We start from the raw sequence: 15895 nt of genomic DNA, 5'->3' as shown, positions 1-15895 counted from the left end.
GTAGGCTTTACACACTCGCACAACTCAAGAGGACCCTTATCAAGTTTGTGTTTTTTGTTTTTGTTTTCCCCCATAGATCAGTACGGTTTTTGAAACCGTATTCAACTGAGCAGTACTTGATACACAAGGGCCCTTTGATTTGCACTCTGTCACATCAAGTTGAATATGAATAGCAGTGCTTGGCTTGGCTTTGCAGACACGTTTATTTTTACTGCTACCCGTCCTGGAGAACTTTTGACAGCTGCATCACTTGTATCGGAGAAGACACTGGATGCACCTCGCAAGTGCTTGTTGTGGCTCACAGGACATTGCTTTACACATCCCATTGTTCTAAATGGAAAGCTGCAGCATAATGTACTACTAAAGCTGTTTTCAGCAGGCTGTAATAAAAGCATTATGTGTTTTATAAATAAAATGGGGGGGGGGGGGGGGTCAGTCTGATGGCACCTTTAATGAGCGAGACTGGTTATCTTCTGTGCAACATCAAAAATCATAACACAATCTTCAGTGAATGTAATGCTTTAGAAAACTAAAGCAAGGCAGACCATAGACGCATGGTTGCAGGAAAAAAAATTTGCACGAATGCCCCATCAAACACAGATAGTGCTGCCGAGACATTGACAACCAGCCTGCCAGATTTACTTGCAATTCTCTCTCTCTATAATAAATATATATATATATATTTATTTTATTCTAGAGTAAATTACTCTTTATCTTTACACATTTTGCTACAGGAGGGCCCTCGTTATGCCCAGGTACCCAAACTGTAGTAATAACCCAGCAGGAAAGCTGATCCCAGAGTTACAAGAACTCCTCCGGACAGCTGAAGCATTAGCTAAGAAATGCCTGGCCTGATCTAATAGCTTTTCAGGATGCCAGCAGAAGTTGCAGGCAGCCCAGCGTAAACCTGATACATCTGCTGAGGCTTCATCAAGGAGCTGGACTGTGGAAGGCAACTTGATCCCTTCCCCAAGCCTTACAACTAATGTCTGGTCTCGTAAATCTCGAAACGACTTCACTACCGGAACTTGAAGCTCCAGCATTAGAAGAGTGTGTGGTCAGCTCGTCAGTCCTTCACCCAGCTTAGCATTTGTAGTGAGATTGCAATGTGCTCTTACACAGAGGGTATAGTGCAATCGTAATTTGAATAGAACTGTAGAATCTGATAAGACCCGACCCCAGCAGCTAATGTTTAAAGAGGAAGTAAACCCCGATGAGTTTACTTCCTCTTTCATTCCTTGAAAAGGTAAAGCATAATGGACTACTATGCATCGCATAGTAGTCCATTATGTGTCACTTACCTGACACAGGAGCCAGCGATGTCACCGCTGTCCCCTGTAGTCCGGCGCATCCATCTTCTTGGTTGGTCTCGCCGCTCCGCCGCTGTCATTCGGCGAAGCCGCGATGACGTCACTCCCGCGCATATGCGCGACATATTCGCCGTTGACGGTGCCTGTCTTTCGGTAAATATCTCCTGAACAGTATAGGAGAGAGAATAAAAACGTTATAGTTGTCACAAGAACAAAAAAAGAGTAATAGTATTCACACTGCACTATACTAAAATTAAAAATAAAAAACGTATCCCCCTTCTGCCTGTAAAAATGCACCTCTATGTTAGCCTATGTCAGGGCTTGACAAATTTGCTTTGAATCTAGGGGCTAGCTAAAAAATTAAGGAGCCAGATTTTTTTTTTTGGACTCGACGGAATTGGTACATCTTGAATTTGCATATGGAAGGGACTGGTGCTGGGCATGTTGCTGGGTGGGATGGCTTTTCTCTCTGGATGGTTTCAGGGGATGCTTGTCCCTTTGCGGGCTCCACGGTACACATGGATTGGCTGGTGCCAAGGGAGAGAGGAGTTTCAGGGAGCCTTTCTGCATGGTGGTGGTGGCGGTGGCAGTGGGCCTGCTGGGGGCCATAGGCAAAAATAAGTCAATGGTTGCAAAAAATAAATAAATAAAGCGTAGGTTAAAAGTGCCTTTTAGTGTTATCCTATCCAAATGAAGAATGCTCCACTGCATGAATCATTTTTTTCTCTGAGCTGCAGAATTCAGCTTTTAGGTGCATGCAGAACCTTTAGCAGAAAACACTGCAACCAGTGTGTACTACAATTAAAGCGGATGTCACTGATAACACATTGTCCATGTCCAGCTACTGCAGTTACCCCTCTTAAAACTACCACCCAAGCTGAGGTGCTGACATTACCGCACTGCAGCTGCCGGGTGAATCAAGAGCTGACAGATACAGATTGAAGGAACCCTGACACCGGATACAGCAACACAAGCTGAAGAGAGGCTGGCATGCAATGTATTGCAAATGTTTATCACAAACACTGCCAGGGACTATACATTATCTCCAACACCAATCAACACCCAGCCATTACCAATCAAACGGTTCCCTAAAATGGTCAAAAGTATCACAGATTGCATTTGAGGCTCATTTTTATGTGGATGCAACACTGCCCAACTGTTACTATGTAAAGGTTTGCTAGTCTTGGTTAACATGGGAAAGCATTAGAACACATAAATCGATAGTTACTGCAAAATCCGGTGGGGAAAAAAAAAAAAAAAAAAAAATTATATATATATATATATAATTATTAATACAGAGTTACAACCAAACTGCAGGGAAAAAATAATTTCACAGTGTTGGGGCATTTCCACAAATTAAAATAACTGGCCTTGGACATTTTAAACTTTTGGTTGCCCTTGAAAATTAGAAACAACTTTAAATGCAGCACACTTGCTTAGTATCGCACACGTCAGCATTGAGTGTGTACATCCAAAGCCGAAAAGCCACCATACAGGAGGAGGCACCTATGGATTGAGGGAGCAGCTTGGCCAACAGAAAGAGTATAGAACCAGAAAAAGCGTGTGTGTGTGTGTGTGTGTGTGTGTGTGTGTGTGTGTGTGTGTGTGTGTGTGTGTGTGTGTGTGTGTGTGTGTGTGTGTGTGTGTGTGTGTGTGTGTGTGTGTGTGTGTGTGTAAACACTTGGATTTATGTTCACAGCCTTGCAATGTCTTTTGGTTCAGAGGAACGCTCTGCTCCTTGGAGAAGCATGCAGACATTTCAAGCAGCAGATCATGTGGGAAGCAAGGCTTTCTTGTCGAACTGCCTTGCCCACCAAGAAAACATTAAGGCCCCTTTCACACAGAGATCCTGTCAGTTTTTCAGGCGGACCTAAACGGATGCCCCATAGAGGTCTATGGAGCGTCAGATGTCAGCGGTGACAAGTCCGCTGACATCCGACCCGCTCCGATTCCAAAAAGTATGACGGAGGAAAAAGCTATTTTTCTATCCGTCATCAGATCGGGTGACGATGGACACTGCGGTCCGTCGTCACCCGATCTCCCATAGGGGAGAGCAGCGCTGCGACAGGTCCGCCCCTGTGCAGTGTGCAAAGACGGACCTGTCATCTTCCTGCTCAGCGGAGATCGGTCCGGCGATCCCCACTGAGCAAGTGGATATCCACGGGGCAGATCAGCACTGATCCGCCCCCTGTGAAAGGACCCTTAAGGATGTCAAGAGCAGCCAAACTAGCATTAAATTGCTACTGCATTTGGTGGAAAAGACAGCCAAAAGTTTTGAGAATGACACAAACAAATTTTAACAAAGTCTGCTGCCTCAGTTATGATGACAATTCGCATATACTCCAGAACGTTATGAAGAATGATGAGATTAATTGCAAAGTCCCTCTTTGCTATGAAAATGAACTTAAGTGCATAAAAACAAGGGGCACCACCAGTGCAGAGCTTGCTCAGGAATGGTGAGAGGTAGGTGTGAGTACATCTGCACGCACCATGAGGAGAAGACTTTTGGAGAAGACGGGCAGCATAGAAGCCACTTCTCTCCAGGAAAGAAAGAGACAGACTGATATTCTGCAAAAGGTACAAGGACTGGACTGCTGAGGTCTGGGGGAAAGTCATTATCTCAGATGAATCACCTTTCCGATTGTTTGGGGCATCCGGAAAAAACCTTGTCCGGAGAAGAAAAGGTGAACACTACAATCAATCAGTTCTGTGTCATGCTAATAGTAAAGCATCCTGAGACCACTCATGTGTGGGGTTGCTTCTCAGCCAAGGGAGTGGGGCTCACTCACAAGTTTGCCTAACACAGCCATGAATAAAGACTGGTACAAAAACCATCTTCCGCGAGCAACTTCTCCCAACCCCCCCTAAGAACAGTTTGATGATGAACATTGCTTTTTCCAGCGTGATGGAGCCCCTTGCCGTAAGGCAAAAGTGATAACTACGTGGCTTGGGGAACAAAACATTGAGAATTTGGATCCATAGCCAAGAAACATCCTCAGACCATAATGCAAGATGTCCGAGTCCCCGGCCCTAACAACAGTACCATCTGCTGCACCCTCTCTGAGATTTATAGGCTGCTAGACTGAACGCCAGGATCTCATGCACTGGGGCTAAACTCCTAATATGCGTGAGGCCCAAAGAATAAAGAAAGATCAATGACAGACAGACAATTTCTATATGGCAAATGATATTACCGGGCCGCCATTAGATTGGAGCACAAGGACAGCCAAGGAAAGGAAGCCAGGGGTCCAGCTATGGAAGCATGAAAAAGGGGGTAGCTATGACAATGGACAGGGGGTGTAGTTATGGCAGTTGAAAAAGGAATGAGCCCAGCTATGCCAGTGCAGGAACTGGGTTGGCTCAGCCATGGCAGTGTAGGGGCAGTGAGGGCCCCAGCACCCAGCTCTGGCAGGGTGTCAGTGTGTGGGGCCCCAGATCTGGCAGTGGTGCAGGGTGAGTGGGCCCCAGCTCTGGCAGTGGCGCAGGGTATAAAGTGTGTGGACCCCAGCTCTGGCAGTGGTGTAGAGCGTACAGTGTGTGGGGCCCCAGCTCTGGCAGTGGAAGAGCAGTGAGGACCCCCAGCACCCAGCTCTGGCAGTGGTGTAGAGCGTACAGTGTGTGCGGCCCCAGCTCTGGCAGTGGAAGAGCAGTGAGGACCCCCAGCACCCAGCTATGGCAGTGGTGTGGGGTGTACCGCGCGGGGGGTGTACGGTGAGGAGGGGGGCCAGCTTTAGCGTGGGGGGTGTACGTTGGGGGGGGGCCCCCAAGCTCTGGCGCGGGGGGTGTACAGTGAGGGGGGGGGCCGCCAGCTCTGGCGCGGGGGGTGTACGGTGAGGGGGGGGGCCGCCAGCTCTGGCGCGGGGGTGTACGGTGAGGGGGGGGGGCCCAGCTCTGGCGCGGGGGGTGTACGGTGAGGGGGGGGGGCCCCAGCTCTGGCGCGGGGGTGTACGGTGAGGGGGGGGGGCCCCAGCTCTGGCGCGGGGGTGTACGGTGAGGGGGGGGGCCCCAGCTCTGGCGCGGGGGGTGTACGGTGAGGGGGGGGGCCCCAGCTCTGGCGCGGGGGGTGTACGGTGAGGGGGTGGGCCCAGCTCTGGCGCGGGGGGTGTACGGTGAGGGGGGGGGGCCAGCTCTGGCGCGGGGGGTGTACGGTGAGGGGGGGGGGTGGGGGCCCAGCTCTGGCACGGGGGGTGTACGGTGAGGGGGGGGGGCAGCTCTGGCGCGGGGGATGTACGGTGGGGGGGGGGGGGGGGCCAGCTCTGGCGCGGGGGGTGTACGGTGGGGGGGGGGGCCCAGCTCTGGCGCGGGGGGTGTACGGAGGGGGGGGGCCCAGCTCTGGCGCGGGGGGTGTACGGTGGGGGGGGGGGCCCAGCTCTGGCGCGGGGGGTGTACGGTGGGGGGGGGGGCCCAGCTCTGGCGCGGGGGGTGTACGGTGGGGGGGGGGGCCCAGCTCTGGCGCGGGGGGTGTACGGTGGGGGGGGGGGGCCAGCTCTGGCGCGGGGGGTGTACGGTGGGGGGGGGGGGGCCAGCTCTGGCGCGGGGGGTGTACGGTGGGGGGGGGGGGGCCCCAGCTCTGGCGCGGGGGGTGTACGGTGGGGGGGGGGGGGCCCCAGCTCTGGCGCGGGGGGTGTACGGTGGGGGGGGGCCCCAGCTCTGGCGCAGGGGGTGTACGGTGAGGGGGGGGGGGGGGCCCCAGCTCTGGCGCGGGGGGTGTACGGTGAGGGGGGGGGGGGCCCCAGCTCTGGCGCGGGGGGTGTACGGTGAGGGGGGGGGGGGGGCCCCAGCTCTGGCGCGGGGGGTGTACGGTGAGGGGGGGGGGGGCCCCAGCTCTGGCGCGGGGGGTGTACGGTGAGGGGGGGGGGCCCAGCTCTGGCGCGGGGGGTGTACGGTGGGGGGGGGGGCCCCAGCTCTGGCGCGGGGGGTGTACGGGGGGGGGGGGCCCCAGCTCTGGCGCGGGGGGTGTACGGTGAGGGGGGGGGGCCCAGCTCTGGCGCGGGGGGCCAGCTCTGGCGCGGGGGTGTACGGTGAGGGGGGGGGGGGGCCCAGCTCTGGCGCGGGGGGTGTACGGTGAGGGGGGGGGGCCCCAGCTCTGGCGCGGGGGGTGTACGGTGAGGGGGGGGGGAGGCCCCAGCTCTGGCGCGGGGGGTGTACGGTGAGGGGGGGGAGGCCCCAGCTCTGGCGCGGGGGGTGTACGGTGAGGGGGGGGAGGCCCCAGCTCTGGCGCGGGGGGTGTACGGTGAGGGGGGGAGGCCCCAGCTCTGGCGCGGGGGGTGTACGGTGAGGGGGGGAGGCCCCAGCTCTGGCGCGGGGGGTGTACGGTGAGGGGGGGAGGCCCCAGCTCTGGCGCGGGGGGTGTACGGTGAGGGGGGGGAGGCCCCAGCTCTGGCGCGGGGGGTGTACGGTGAGGGGGGGGAGGCCCCAGCTCTGGCGCGGGGGGTGTACGGTGAGGGGGGGGAGGCCCCAGCTCTGGCGCGGGGGGTGTACGGTGAGGGGGGGGAGGCCCCAGCTCTGGCGCGGGGGGTGTACGGTGAGGGGGGGGAGGCCCCAGCTCTGGCGCGGGGGGTGTACGGTGAGGGGGGGGAGGCCCCAGCTCTGGCGCGGGGGGTGTACGGTGAGGGGGGGAGGCCCCAGCTCTGGCGCGGGGGGTGTACGGTGAGGGGGGGAGGCCCCAGCTCTGGCGCGGGGGGTGTACGGTGAGGGCGGGGGCCCCCAGCTCTGGCGCGGGTGGTGTACGGTGAGGGGGGGGGGGGGGGCCCCAGCTCTGGCGCGGGGGGTGTACGGTGAGGGGGGGGGGGCCCAGCTCTGGCGCGGGGGGTGTACGGTGAGGGGGGGGGGGGGCCCAGCTCTGGCGCGGGGGGTGTACGGTGAGGGGGGGGGGGGGCCCAGCTCTGGCGCGGGGGGTGTACGGTGAGGGGGGGGGGGGGCCCCAGCTCTGGCGCGGGGGGTGTACGGTGAGGGGGGGGGGGGGCCCCAGCTCTGGCGCGGGGGGTGTACGGTGAGGGGGGGGCCCCAGCTCTGGCGCGGGGGGGTTGTACGGTGAGGGGGGGCCCCAGCTCTGGCGCGGGGGTGTACAGTGAGGGGGGGGCCCCAGCTCTGGCGCAGGATGTCAGTGTGTGGGGGGGGCCCCAGCTCTGGTGCAGTGTGTACGGTGAGGGGGGGGGCCCCAGCTCTGGTGCAGTGTGTACGGTGAGGGGGGGGCCCCAGCTCTGGTGCAGTGTGTACGGTGAGGGGGGGGGCCCCAGCTCTGGTGCAGTGTGTACGGTGAGGGGGGGGGCCCCAGCTCTGGTGCAGTGTGTACGGTGAGGGGGGGGCCCCAGCTCTGGTGCAGTGTGTACGGTGAGGGGGGGGGGCCCCAGCTCTGGTGCAGTGCGTACGGTGAGGGGGGGGGGGCCCAGCTCTGGTGCAGTGTGTACGGTGAGGGGGGGGGGCCCCAGCTCTGGTGCAGTGCGTACGGTGAGGGGGGGGGGGCCCCAGCTCTGGTGCAGTGCGTACGGTGAGGGGGGGGGGGGGCCCAGCTCTGGTGCAGTGCGTACGGTGAGGGGGGGGCCCCAGCTCTGGTGCAGTGTGTACGGTGAGGGGGGGGGGGCCAGCTCTGGTGCAGTGTGTACGGTGAGGGGGGGGGCCCCAGCTCTGGTGCAGTGTGTACGGTAAGGGGGGGGGGGCAGCTCTGGTGCAGTGTGTAGGGTGAGGGGGGGGCCAGCTCTGGTGCAGTGTGTACGGTGAGGGGGGGGGCCCAGCTCTGGTGCAGTGTGTACGGTGAGGGGGGGCCCCAGCTCTGGTGCAGTATGTAGGGTGAGGGGGGGCCCCAGCTCTGGTGCAGTATGTAGGGTGAGGGGGGGGGCCCCAGCTCTGGTGCAGTGTGTACGGTGAGGGGGGGCCCCAGCTCTGGTGCAGTGTGTACGGTGAGGGGGGGCCCCAGCTCTGGTACGGTGAGGGGGGGCCCCAGCTCTGGTGCAGTGTGTACGGTGAGGGGGGGCCCCAGCTCTGGTGTAGTGTGTGGCCCACTCCTCTCGCTATACAATGTATCTCTGGCTCAGGACTGTGAGGAAGTGGCCCCCACGTGCCGGCCGTATAGCACAGAATAGCGGCGCACTCTTGAGGCCGGGGCGGGGTACCTGCAGAAGCAAAGATCGCAGTGGTTTCCTCGCTCCTGGGCGGTCAGCACACAGGTGTAGGCCGGACAGGTGAAGAGCAGCTCTCCCAGTCCGAAGTGCCGCAGGGCCCGCATGCCACGGCCTTTCCCCGGGCTGTCAAATCGCTCGATGCCTTCAGAGGGTCCCATGTCTGCGGAGAGGACAGCCTGCTGTGCCGGGGTCTGCGGAGAGATCGGTGTGCGGCTATTAATGTCTGCCCGGGACAGACAGACACAGGGAGACAGCTGGAGGAGCGGGGGGCCGGGCGGTCCTAGTGCCGGCTCATCCATCACCTGCTGAGCAATCTGAGTACTACACCGTGCCTGCCCCAGGGCTCAGATTGGTTAGTTTACAAGTCAGGAAGGATAGTAAAATGAGTGGTCAGGTAGGTAGGTGTAGTAGGTAGGTCAGTCTAGAAGCCAGATGGGTCAAGGAGAACAGTGTAGTAATCAGGAAGATAGGTGTGGTAGTCAGATTGGTTTGTGTATTAGTCAGGTAGGCAAGTGCAATGTCAGGAAAATGTGTGTAGTAGTCAGGTAGGTCAGTGTAGTAGTCAGGTAGGTCGGTGTAGAAGTTCCATGCCATGACTAAGGACTAACATCTGAAACGCGTAGGTCGTTTTACAGTTTGTACACGTATTTAATAAAGAAATTGCATTTTCGGATGTCTTCCTGAGTGCCGACCATCCCTTTCCTTATTCTGGTACTTTGGAGGTGTCAGCAGCCTCAAGATCTGAGCACCGGGCAGAGCTTTTATGTGGGAAGCTTGCAGCACCTAGACATCTGTTTTCCTTAGTGTAGAAGTCCCTGACAGTTCCTTATCAGGGATACCGCTATACTAGAGCTGCACCATTCTGGCCAAAATGAGAATCCCGATTTTTTTGCTTGGAATAAAAAGATCACGATTCTCTCATGACTCTCGCGGCATAAAATCTTTCTCATTATACAAAAAAACAATTGGACTAACTTTACTGGTTAGTCATTTTTTCCCAAAAAATTGCATTTGAATGACTGCTGTGCAAATACACTGTGACCTAAAATATTGCAACAACCACCATTTTATTCTCTAGGATCTCTACTAATATATATATATATATATATATATATAATGTTTGGGGGTTCTAAGTAATTTTCTAGCAAAAAAGTAAAAAAAATAAAGTGAATTTTAACGTGAAACCAACAAATGTCAGAAAAAGGTTTACGTGGTTAAACGTCCCTCATTTACACATCCAAGTGTACTCCTTTGCTCTAAAGGAGAAACTGTTACAATGTTTATACTTAAAGTGGTGTTGCCACCAAAAAAATAAAAGCTGCTTAAAATTAGTTAAAAAAAATTAAAAAAAATAATTGGCAAAAAAAAAAAATTTTTTACTCACCTCTAAATACCGGTTGCTAGGGGGTCCCTCGTAATCTGCCTTCTTCATTGCCCGGGCTGGTCACATCACTTCCCCTCGCGCCGCACATTCACCTGGGACCTGTCATGTGTCCCAGGTGACTGTACGGCGTATCACGGCGCCCTGCGCCGCTCGCGCATGCGCAGTGGGTGCCCGGCTGTGAAGCCACAGCCGGGTGCCCACAGTATGCATGACGGCGCCACGAGGGGGGGCTTCGTTCCCCCGCATCGCTGGACCCTGGGGCAGGTAAGTGTCCGATTATTAAAAGCCAGCAGCTGCAGTATTTGTAGCTGCTGACTTTTAATTTTTTTTTTTTAGGGGGTACCCCACTTTAAGTTCCACTGCTAAAGAATGTTGTGTGATTTTTGGCAGACTGCCCGTTTTGTTTTGTCTTTTTCTTTTCTTTTCTCTGCTTTAGCAGAGAGAATTCTCTGCATAGAAAGAATCAGGAAATACTTTGTCAACATCGCAAGGGGGAAAAAATTGCGATAACGATTCTTAACGATTAATCGCGGCCACTCTATGCTATACTATGCAGTGTAAAGTTTTGACTTGGCTCCAAGTCATGGCTTAGGGTTGGTTCACAGTGGAAACGGCCGCGGCTTGCACAAGAACGCTGTGTGTCCCTGTTCTCCATTTCAGGGACGGATCCAAAGATGCACAGAGTTTCTGTGCAAGCTGGAGATATGTGAACCGACTCCATAGAAAGCCAGTCACATTCTCCTGCTATGTGAATTGGATGCAGGAAAACACGCATCCGATTAGCATAGGTGTGAACCCAGCCTTATGCCTTGTACACACGGTTGGGCATTCTGACCACAACATTTTTTCAGACGGATTTTGTCCAAAACTTGCCCTGCATACACACAGTCACACAAAGTTGGCGGAAAATCCAATCGATCTGAACGAGGTGATGCCAAACACGTACATCAGGACTATAAACGGGCCAGTAGCCAATAGCTTTCGTCTCTTAGTTTATTCTGAGCATGTGTGGCACTTTGTCCGTCGGAATTGGCTACACACAATAGGAATTTATGTGATCGGATTTTGTTGTCGGAAAATTTTAGATCCTGCTCTCAAACTTTGTGTGTCGGAAAATCCGACAAAAAAAGTCAGAGCCCACACACGATCGGATTTTCCGACAACATGATCTGATCGGACTTTTCCCATCGTGTGTACAGGGCATTAGACTCACCCTAGGTTTGCCATCCGTCTGGGATTTGAAACATTATTGGGACAAGAATAGGGCTTGGAACAGGGCTTGACAGGAGAGTGAGGGGGCACTATGTGCACCACATTTCTATTCTCTTTGGAGTGCCCAGAGGTGTCCCAGGTCTGTTACTATCCTATAATGGGGGGCCAGACATCCCCTGATTGAGGACACTGTCCCTGGACCAAGTCTGTCCCCAGTTTTGTCCCCGGATTGGATTTGAACAGGGGTTGGGGCAATTTCAAAGACAGGCAGTGCAGAATTAAAAAAAAAATCTGAATTACACCCCCCCCCCCCCGCTCCACCGCTCCTACTAGCTAAGGAAGGTGTATTGTTTTTCCATTATCTGTGCCCCTCTCTGATGATCATGTGCTGGTCGGAGCGGAGGGAATATTTCTTCAGTTTCGGGTGCATGCCCATTCAGCTCCTCTCGCATGCTCTTCCACTTTGGCTCAAGTTCCGGCCAACCGCCTGTCTGCTTATCTTCTTGCCTTCCCTGGCGGAGTGATCTTCCTCCCCAAACAGTAGTAGCTGGGGCCCAGAAAGTAAGACTTGACAGGCTGTGAGGCGGGTGGCAGCGGCGATGGACAGAGAGCCACTGATTGCGGCCATTACTAGTAAAAAAAAAAAAAATATGTCCCCGGATTTCATAAAAAAAATCTGGTCACCTTATCCTATAGTGTATACTAACAAAAAAAGTGTATTGTGCGCCTCTAAAGTGTTCAGCTTGAAGAAAAAGTGACAACTCTACCTCACCCCTTGATATAAATGTCTCCCACTAGGTGGGGCCCCAGATATTGTAGGATGTAGGGGACACACATTCTGTCATCTCCATAGTGAACACACCCTGAATTTGGGGCCTGCCTGGTGTATGTACCTGCACTGCACAGTGCCTTGTATGTTCTCTGTATGTTCATCCTGGATTGTGCAGGGACAGGTTCTCTTAGTATCCGGCTAAATATAAACATTGGGGAATGTAGAAGTGCTTCCTTATCTCATGAGTTGCAGATAAATAGACAGAATGGTATTTCTCTTGCAGCATGTCCCTAAAAGGCCCCTGATACCATCATCTTCCCTATCCAGCTATGGTCACCCGGATTGAGCCATGCTCCTCACATCTGTAGGTAGTGGGAGACACTAGTGACAGTATGCTGAATGGGACAGGCAATGAATGTAGAATTTCTCACAGTGTGTATTAGAAGTTGCAGCAAGTCATATGAAAACCACCTCATTTACTGTCTGGAGAACATTCAGCATCACCTAGCCCATTCATTTTCAATTGGGGTTCTGTGGAACCCTAACGTTCCTTCAGAGGTTGCCAGAAGTTCCTTGGGCTGAGGCCCATTGACCTGCCATCTCATAGTGCATGCATATTTACGGGGCCAACACCACTTGGCAGAGTGCGTGGCATGCTAGCTACTAGATGTCTGCAGGTATGTGTAATTAATACTTACACACACATGTATAGCCTTTGATGGGCAGATTTAATTTTGATTTTGATATACTCAGTGGCTCCCTTGAAATGTTTATTCTAGTTGTTCACCAATGAGCGTATTGTCCTCCTGTTGAGGACTACGTCCCTGCTCCTTCTATCAGCCCGACATTGCCCCCTGTCAATATATCAAGACTATTTTTGGTGTGTATCACTATAGCTGTGTTATGTATTTATATGTATGTTATGTTTTTAACCCTCCTCGCGCACACATACAGATATACAGTGTTGGGTTATTTGGAGGTGTCATCCATCTTTGTTATGGACTTCATGAGAAATAATAATAATTATACATTGCTATTTTTGTTTCATAGTTTTTGTTTTACATCTTTACCTGTCTGCTGCACATGCCCGGGGGACTGCCATTGCAGCCTCGAGGCACCTCTAGTGGCTGTTATGGTTATGTGGGTGAGCATTAGGGATGACCCTTGCAGCAGAACTTGCGAACAGGCAAAAAATGTGTTTGAAAACGCGAACCATACTAAAGTCTATGGGACATGAATGTGAAAAATCAAAAGTGCTAATTTTAAAGGATTATATGCAAGTTATTGCCATAAGTGGGTGAAAAATGTAGTGCAAGCGCTCAACCTGTATACACTTCTTATAGTGCTACAAAGTGATATAAATTCAAATATATATATAAAATAACCCAAAAAGCAAAAGTGAATGCAATATTATACAGGTACAAAATATAAACATATATATAGTGACTTATATGTGTGTATATATGACAAAAAATGGTGATTAATAGGATATTGTATCCCAAAAAAGAAAGAAAACAGTGACTGTGAATATCTGTAAACACTAATCACAGTGATGAAGTCTATAAATAGATATATAGTCCAAAGCAATCGTGCAAAGTGCCAATATCAGCCAGGGTTCTGTAATGTTGTGACCGAAGAGAACAATATTTCACCATGTGACGATCCCACCACCGTATAGAGTGCAGGCTTACCGGATCTATATGACCCTAGCAGACATACGCCTCAAGGGTCAATCACAGCTTGCGATCCCAAAAAAAGGTCTCAAGAATTGGATGTATCAGTCATATCATATACGATCCCACCAGATCCCAGCAGATGGCTAGATGTGGTCAATATTCCTCATGTGCATGTACAAATCCAACAACGACTCATAGGTAGGCATAAAGGATGAGAAGACGGAGCCAACATAGCATAATAACGTTTTTTAAAAAACTTTAATAAAAATTTTTTTTACTAAAACTCACATTTCAGGAAGAACAATCAAGCGTGTCAGAGAGATGAAAATGGCAGTAGCGGAGTCCTCCCGACGCGTTTCGACCCACCGGTCATCATCTGGGGTGGCCATTATTGCCATAAAAAGTGTTTGGGGACCCGGGTCCTGCACCAGGGGACATATATCAATGCAAAAAAAAACTTTTAAAAACAAATGTTTTATCGGGAACAGTGATTTTAATAATGCTCAAAGTGGAAAAATAAAAATGAAATATCCTTTTAAATATCATGCCTGGGGGGTTTCCTTAGTATGCCAGTAAAGTAGCGCAATTTTCCCATGTTTAGAACAATACCACAGGAAAATTACATTTCTAAAGGAAAAAATGTAATTTAAAACTACTCATGGCTGTAATGTATTGTGGGGTCAATATAGATGAAAATCATTGAAAAAAAAAAGGCATGGGTCCCCCCTCCCCCCAGTCCATTACCAGGCCCTTTGGGTCTAGTATGGATATTAAGGGGAACAACATTGTAAGCCCTCACAGATACTATTGTTGGGTGCAGCAACAGGCCCTGCTGTGAAATATATCAAAAATTGTAATTACATGCCCCTGTTAAACAGGGGCAGAAAAATTGGGCCTTGAGTGGTGGTGGTGGTGCCACAACACTGTATTTCCTCACAGATACTCTTTTTGGGTGCAGGAACGGGCCCTTCTGTGAAATATTAGATCAAAAATTTTAATTACATGCCCCTGTTACAATAAATTTGCCTGCTAAAATCAGATGGAGGTGTACTGCTAGCAGATTGGCTGCAAGTACTTGGGACACCTATTGCTATACCTTAATTTCTCTCAGTGAAGGTTTTTTTTTATGTTTCAATGTTTTTATTGAGGGTTTACATTACAGAACATACACAATTCTCATCAATGTGGTTCAGTATTACAACTAGTACAGTGCACAATTGAGTAATTCACCCATCGTTTCTTGGAACTCTCTTTCGGTAACCTTACAATTTCTACAACACCATCTAGTGATCACTACAGCAACCCAACGGGGTCGGCAGTGGGCACCCTGCCGATGATCATTATCTCTTTTTCACGTCCGATTGTGCAACTATCACTGCTCAATAAGAGATGAGGAGAAAACAAAGAGTAGAAGAAAACGAGGGGAAAGTCCAGATAGGAAAGGGGATAGAGATGAGTAAAGAACAGGAGAGAGTGGGGGAAGAAGAGGATTGGGGGGGGGGAGCCATGGTCCTGTATCACTGAGTCTTTACTGCTGTAATATGATTAAGCAACGTGTGTCCTGGGGTCATTAGTTAGGTAAGCAATCCACGGGTCCCATATTCTGTGAAACAGACCCATCTTATTCTGAGACAGTGCTGATAACCGCTCATTAATCATTAACCATGACATTTTATGTTTGAGCTGTGCTATCGGCAAGGTAGCAGACCTCCAATTTTGTGCTATGGTAATCTTAGCAGAAATAAATATAAAGGTGAGGAGCCTCTTCTGGTACTTGGAGGCCTCTACCGCCATGCCTCCCAGGAGGGCCTGCTTAGGTGACTTCTTCAGGTTCAAGCCCGTGATTGTATAGACAAAGTTATACACTCTAATCCAAAACCTTCTAACCTTCGGGCATGACCACCAAATATGGTAGGTGGTCCCCACCTGGCCGCAGCCCCTAAAACATTGGGACGTTGCCCCTGGTACAAAATCGGCCAATCTGGTTGGGACCATGTACCACCTTAACAAAACCTTATAGTTTGCCTCTATCACCGAGGTGTTGATAAGTGAGCGATATGCCGTCTCAGAGAGTGCATGCCAATCATCTAGATTAAAAGTTTCATGAAGGTCCTGTTCCCATTGGATCATATAATTCAGTTTCCTCATGGTACCTCTTAGTATTGTATATATAGCCGATAAGTGGCCTCTAATTTTATCATATTGTCTACTCAGCTGTTCCATGGGAGTTAGGGACACCAAGTCCCCCCTGTGGGCCACAACTTGCACATAATGGTGCAGTTGGGCGTACCGAAACTTCTCTGAGGACGGCATAGCGAATTTATCTATCAGAGCACGTTCAGAGAGCATACCCCTATGGTCACATAAATCGGCAATGCGTAGTAGCCCTTTATTTGTCCACCAGCCAAATTGTTGAGGAG

General features: G+C 51.8%; 1 protein-coding gene across 1 annotated transcript in view; it reads right to left on the bottom strand.

Moving 5' to 3' along the window:
• SMYD2 (SET and MYND domain containing 2) overlaps nucleotides 1–8694 on the bottom strand; it is an 81335-nt gene extending 72641 nt beyond the window's left edge. The window contains exon 1 of the mRNA XM_077485763.1: nucleotides 8423–8694. Within this exon, the coding sequence (XP_077341889.1) occupies nucleotides 8423–8589 (167 nt within the window). The 5' untranslated portion in view covers nucleotides 8590–8694. The remainder of the gene's footprint in view (nucleotides 1–8422) is intronic.
• Nucleotides 8695–15895: the final 7201 nt, after the last annotated feature.

The sequence above is a fragment of the Lithobates pipiens genome, unplaced genomic scaffold (genome assembly GCF_037356315.1).
Source record: "Lithobates pipiens isolate NorthernLeopardFrog02 unplaced genomic scaffold, aLitPip1_a1.2 Scaffold_18, whole genome shotgun sequence".
In the NCBI taxonomy this organism is placed as follows: Eukaryota; Metazoa; Chordata; class Amphibia; order Anura; family Ranidae; genus Lithobates; species Lithobates pipiens.
Note: the sequence above shows the minus strand (reverse complement) of the source record. Positions and strands in the feature narration are given on the sequence as shown.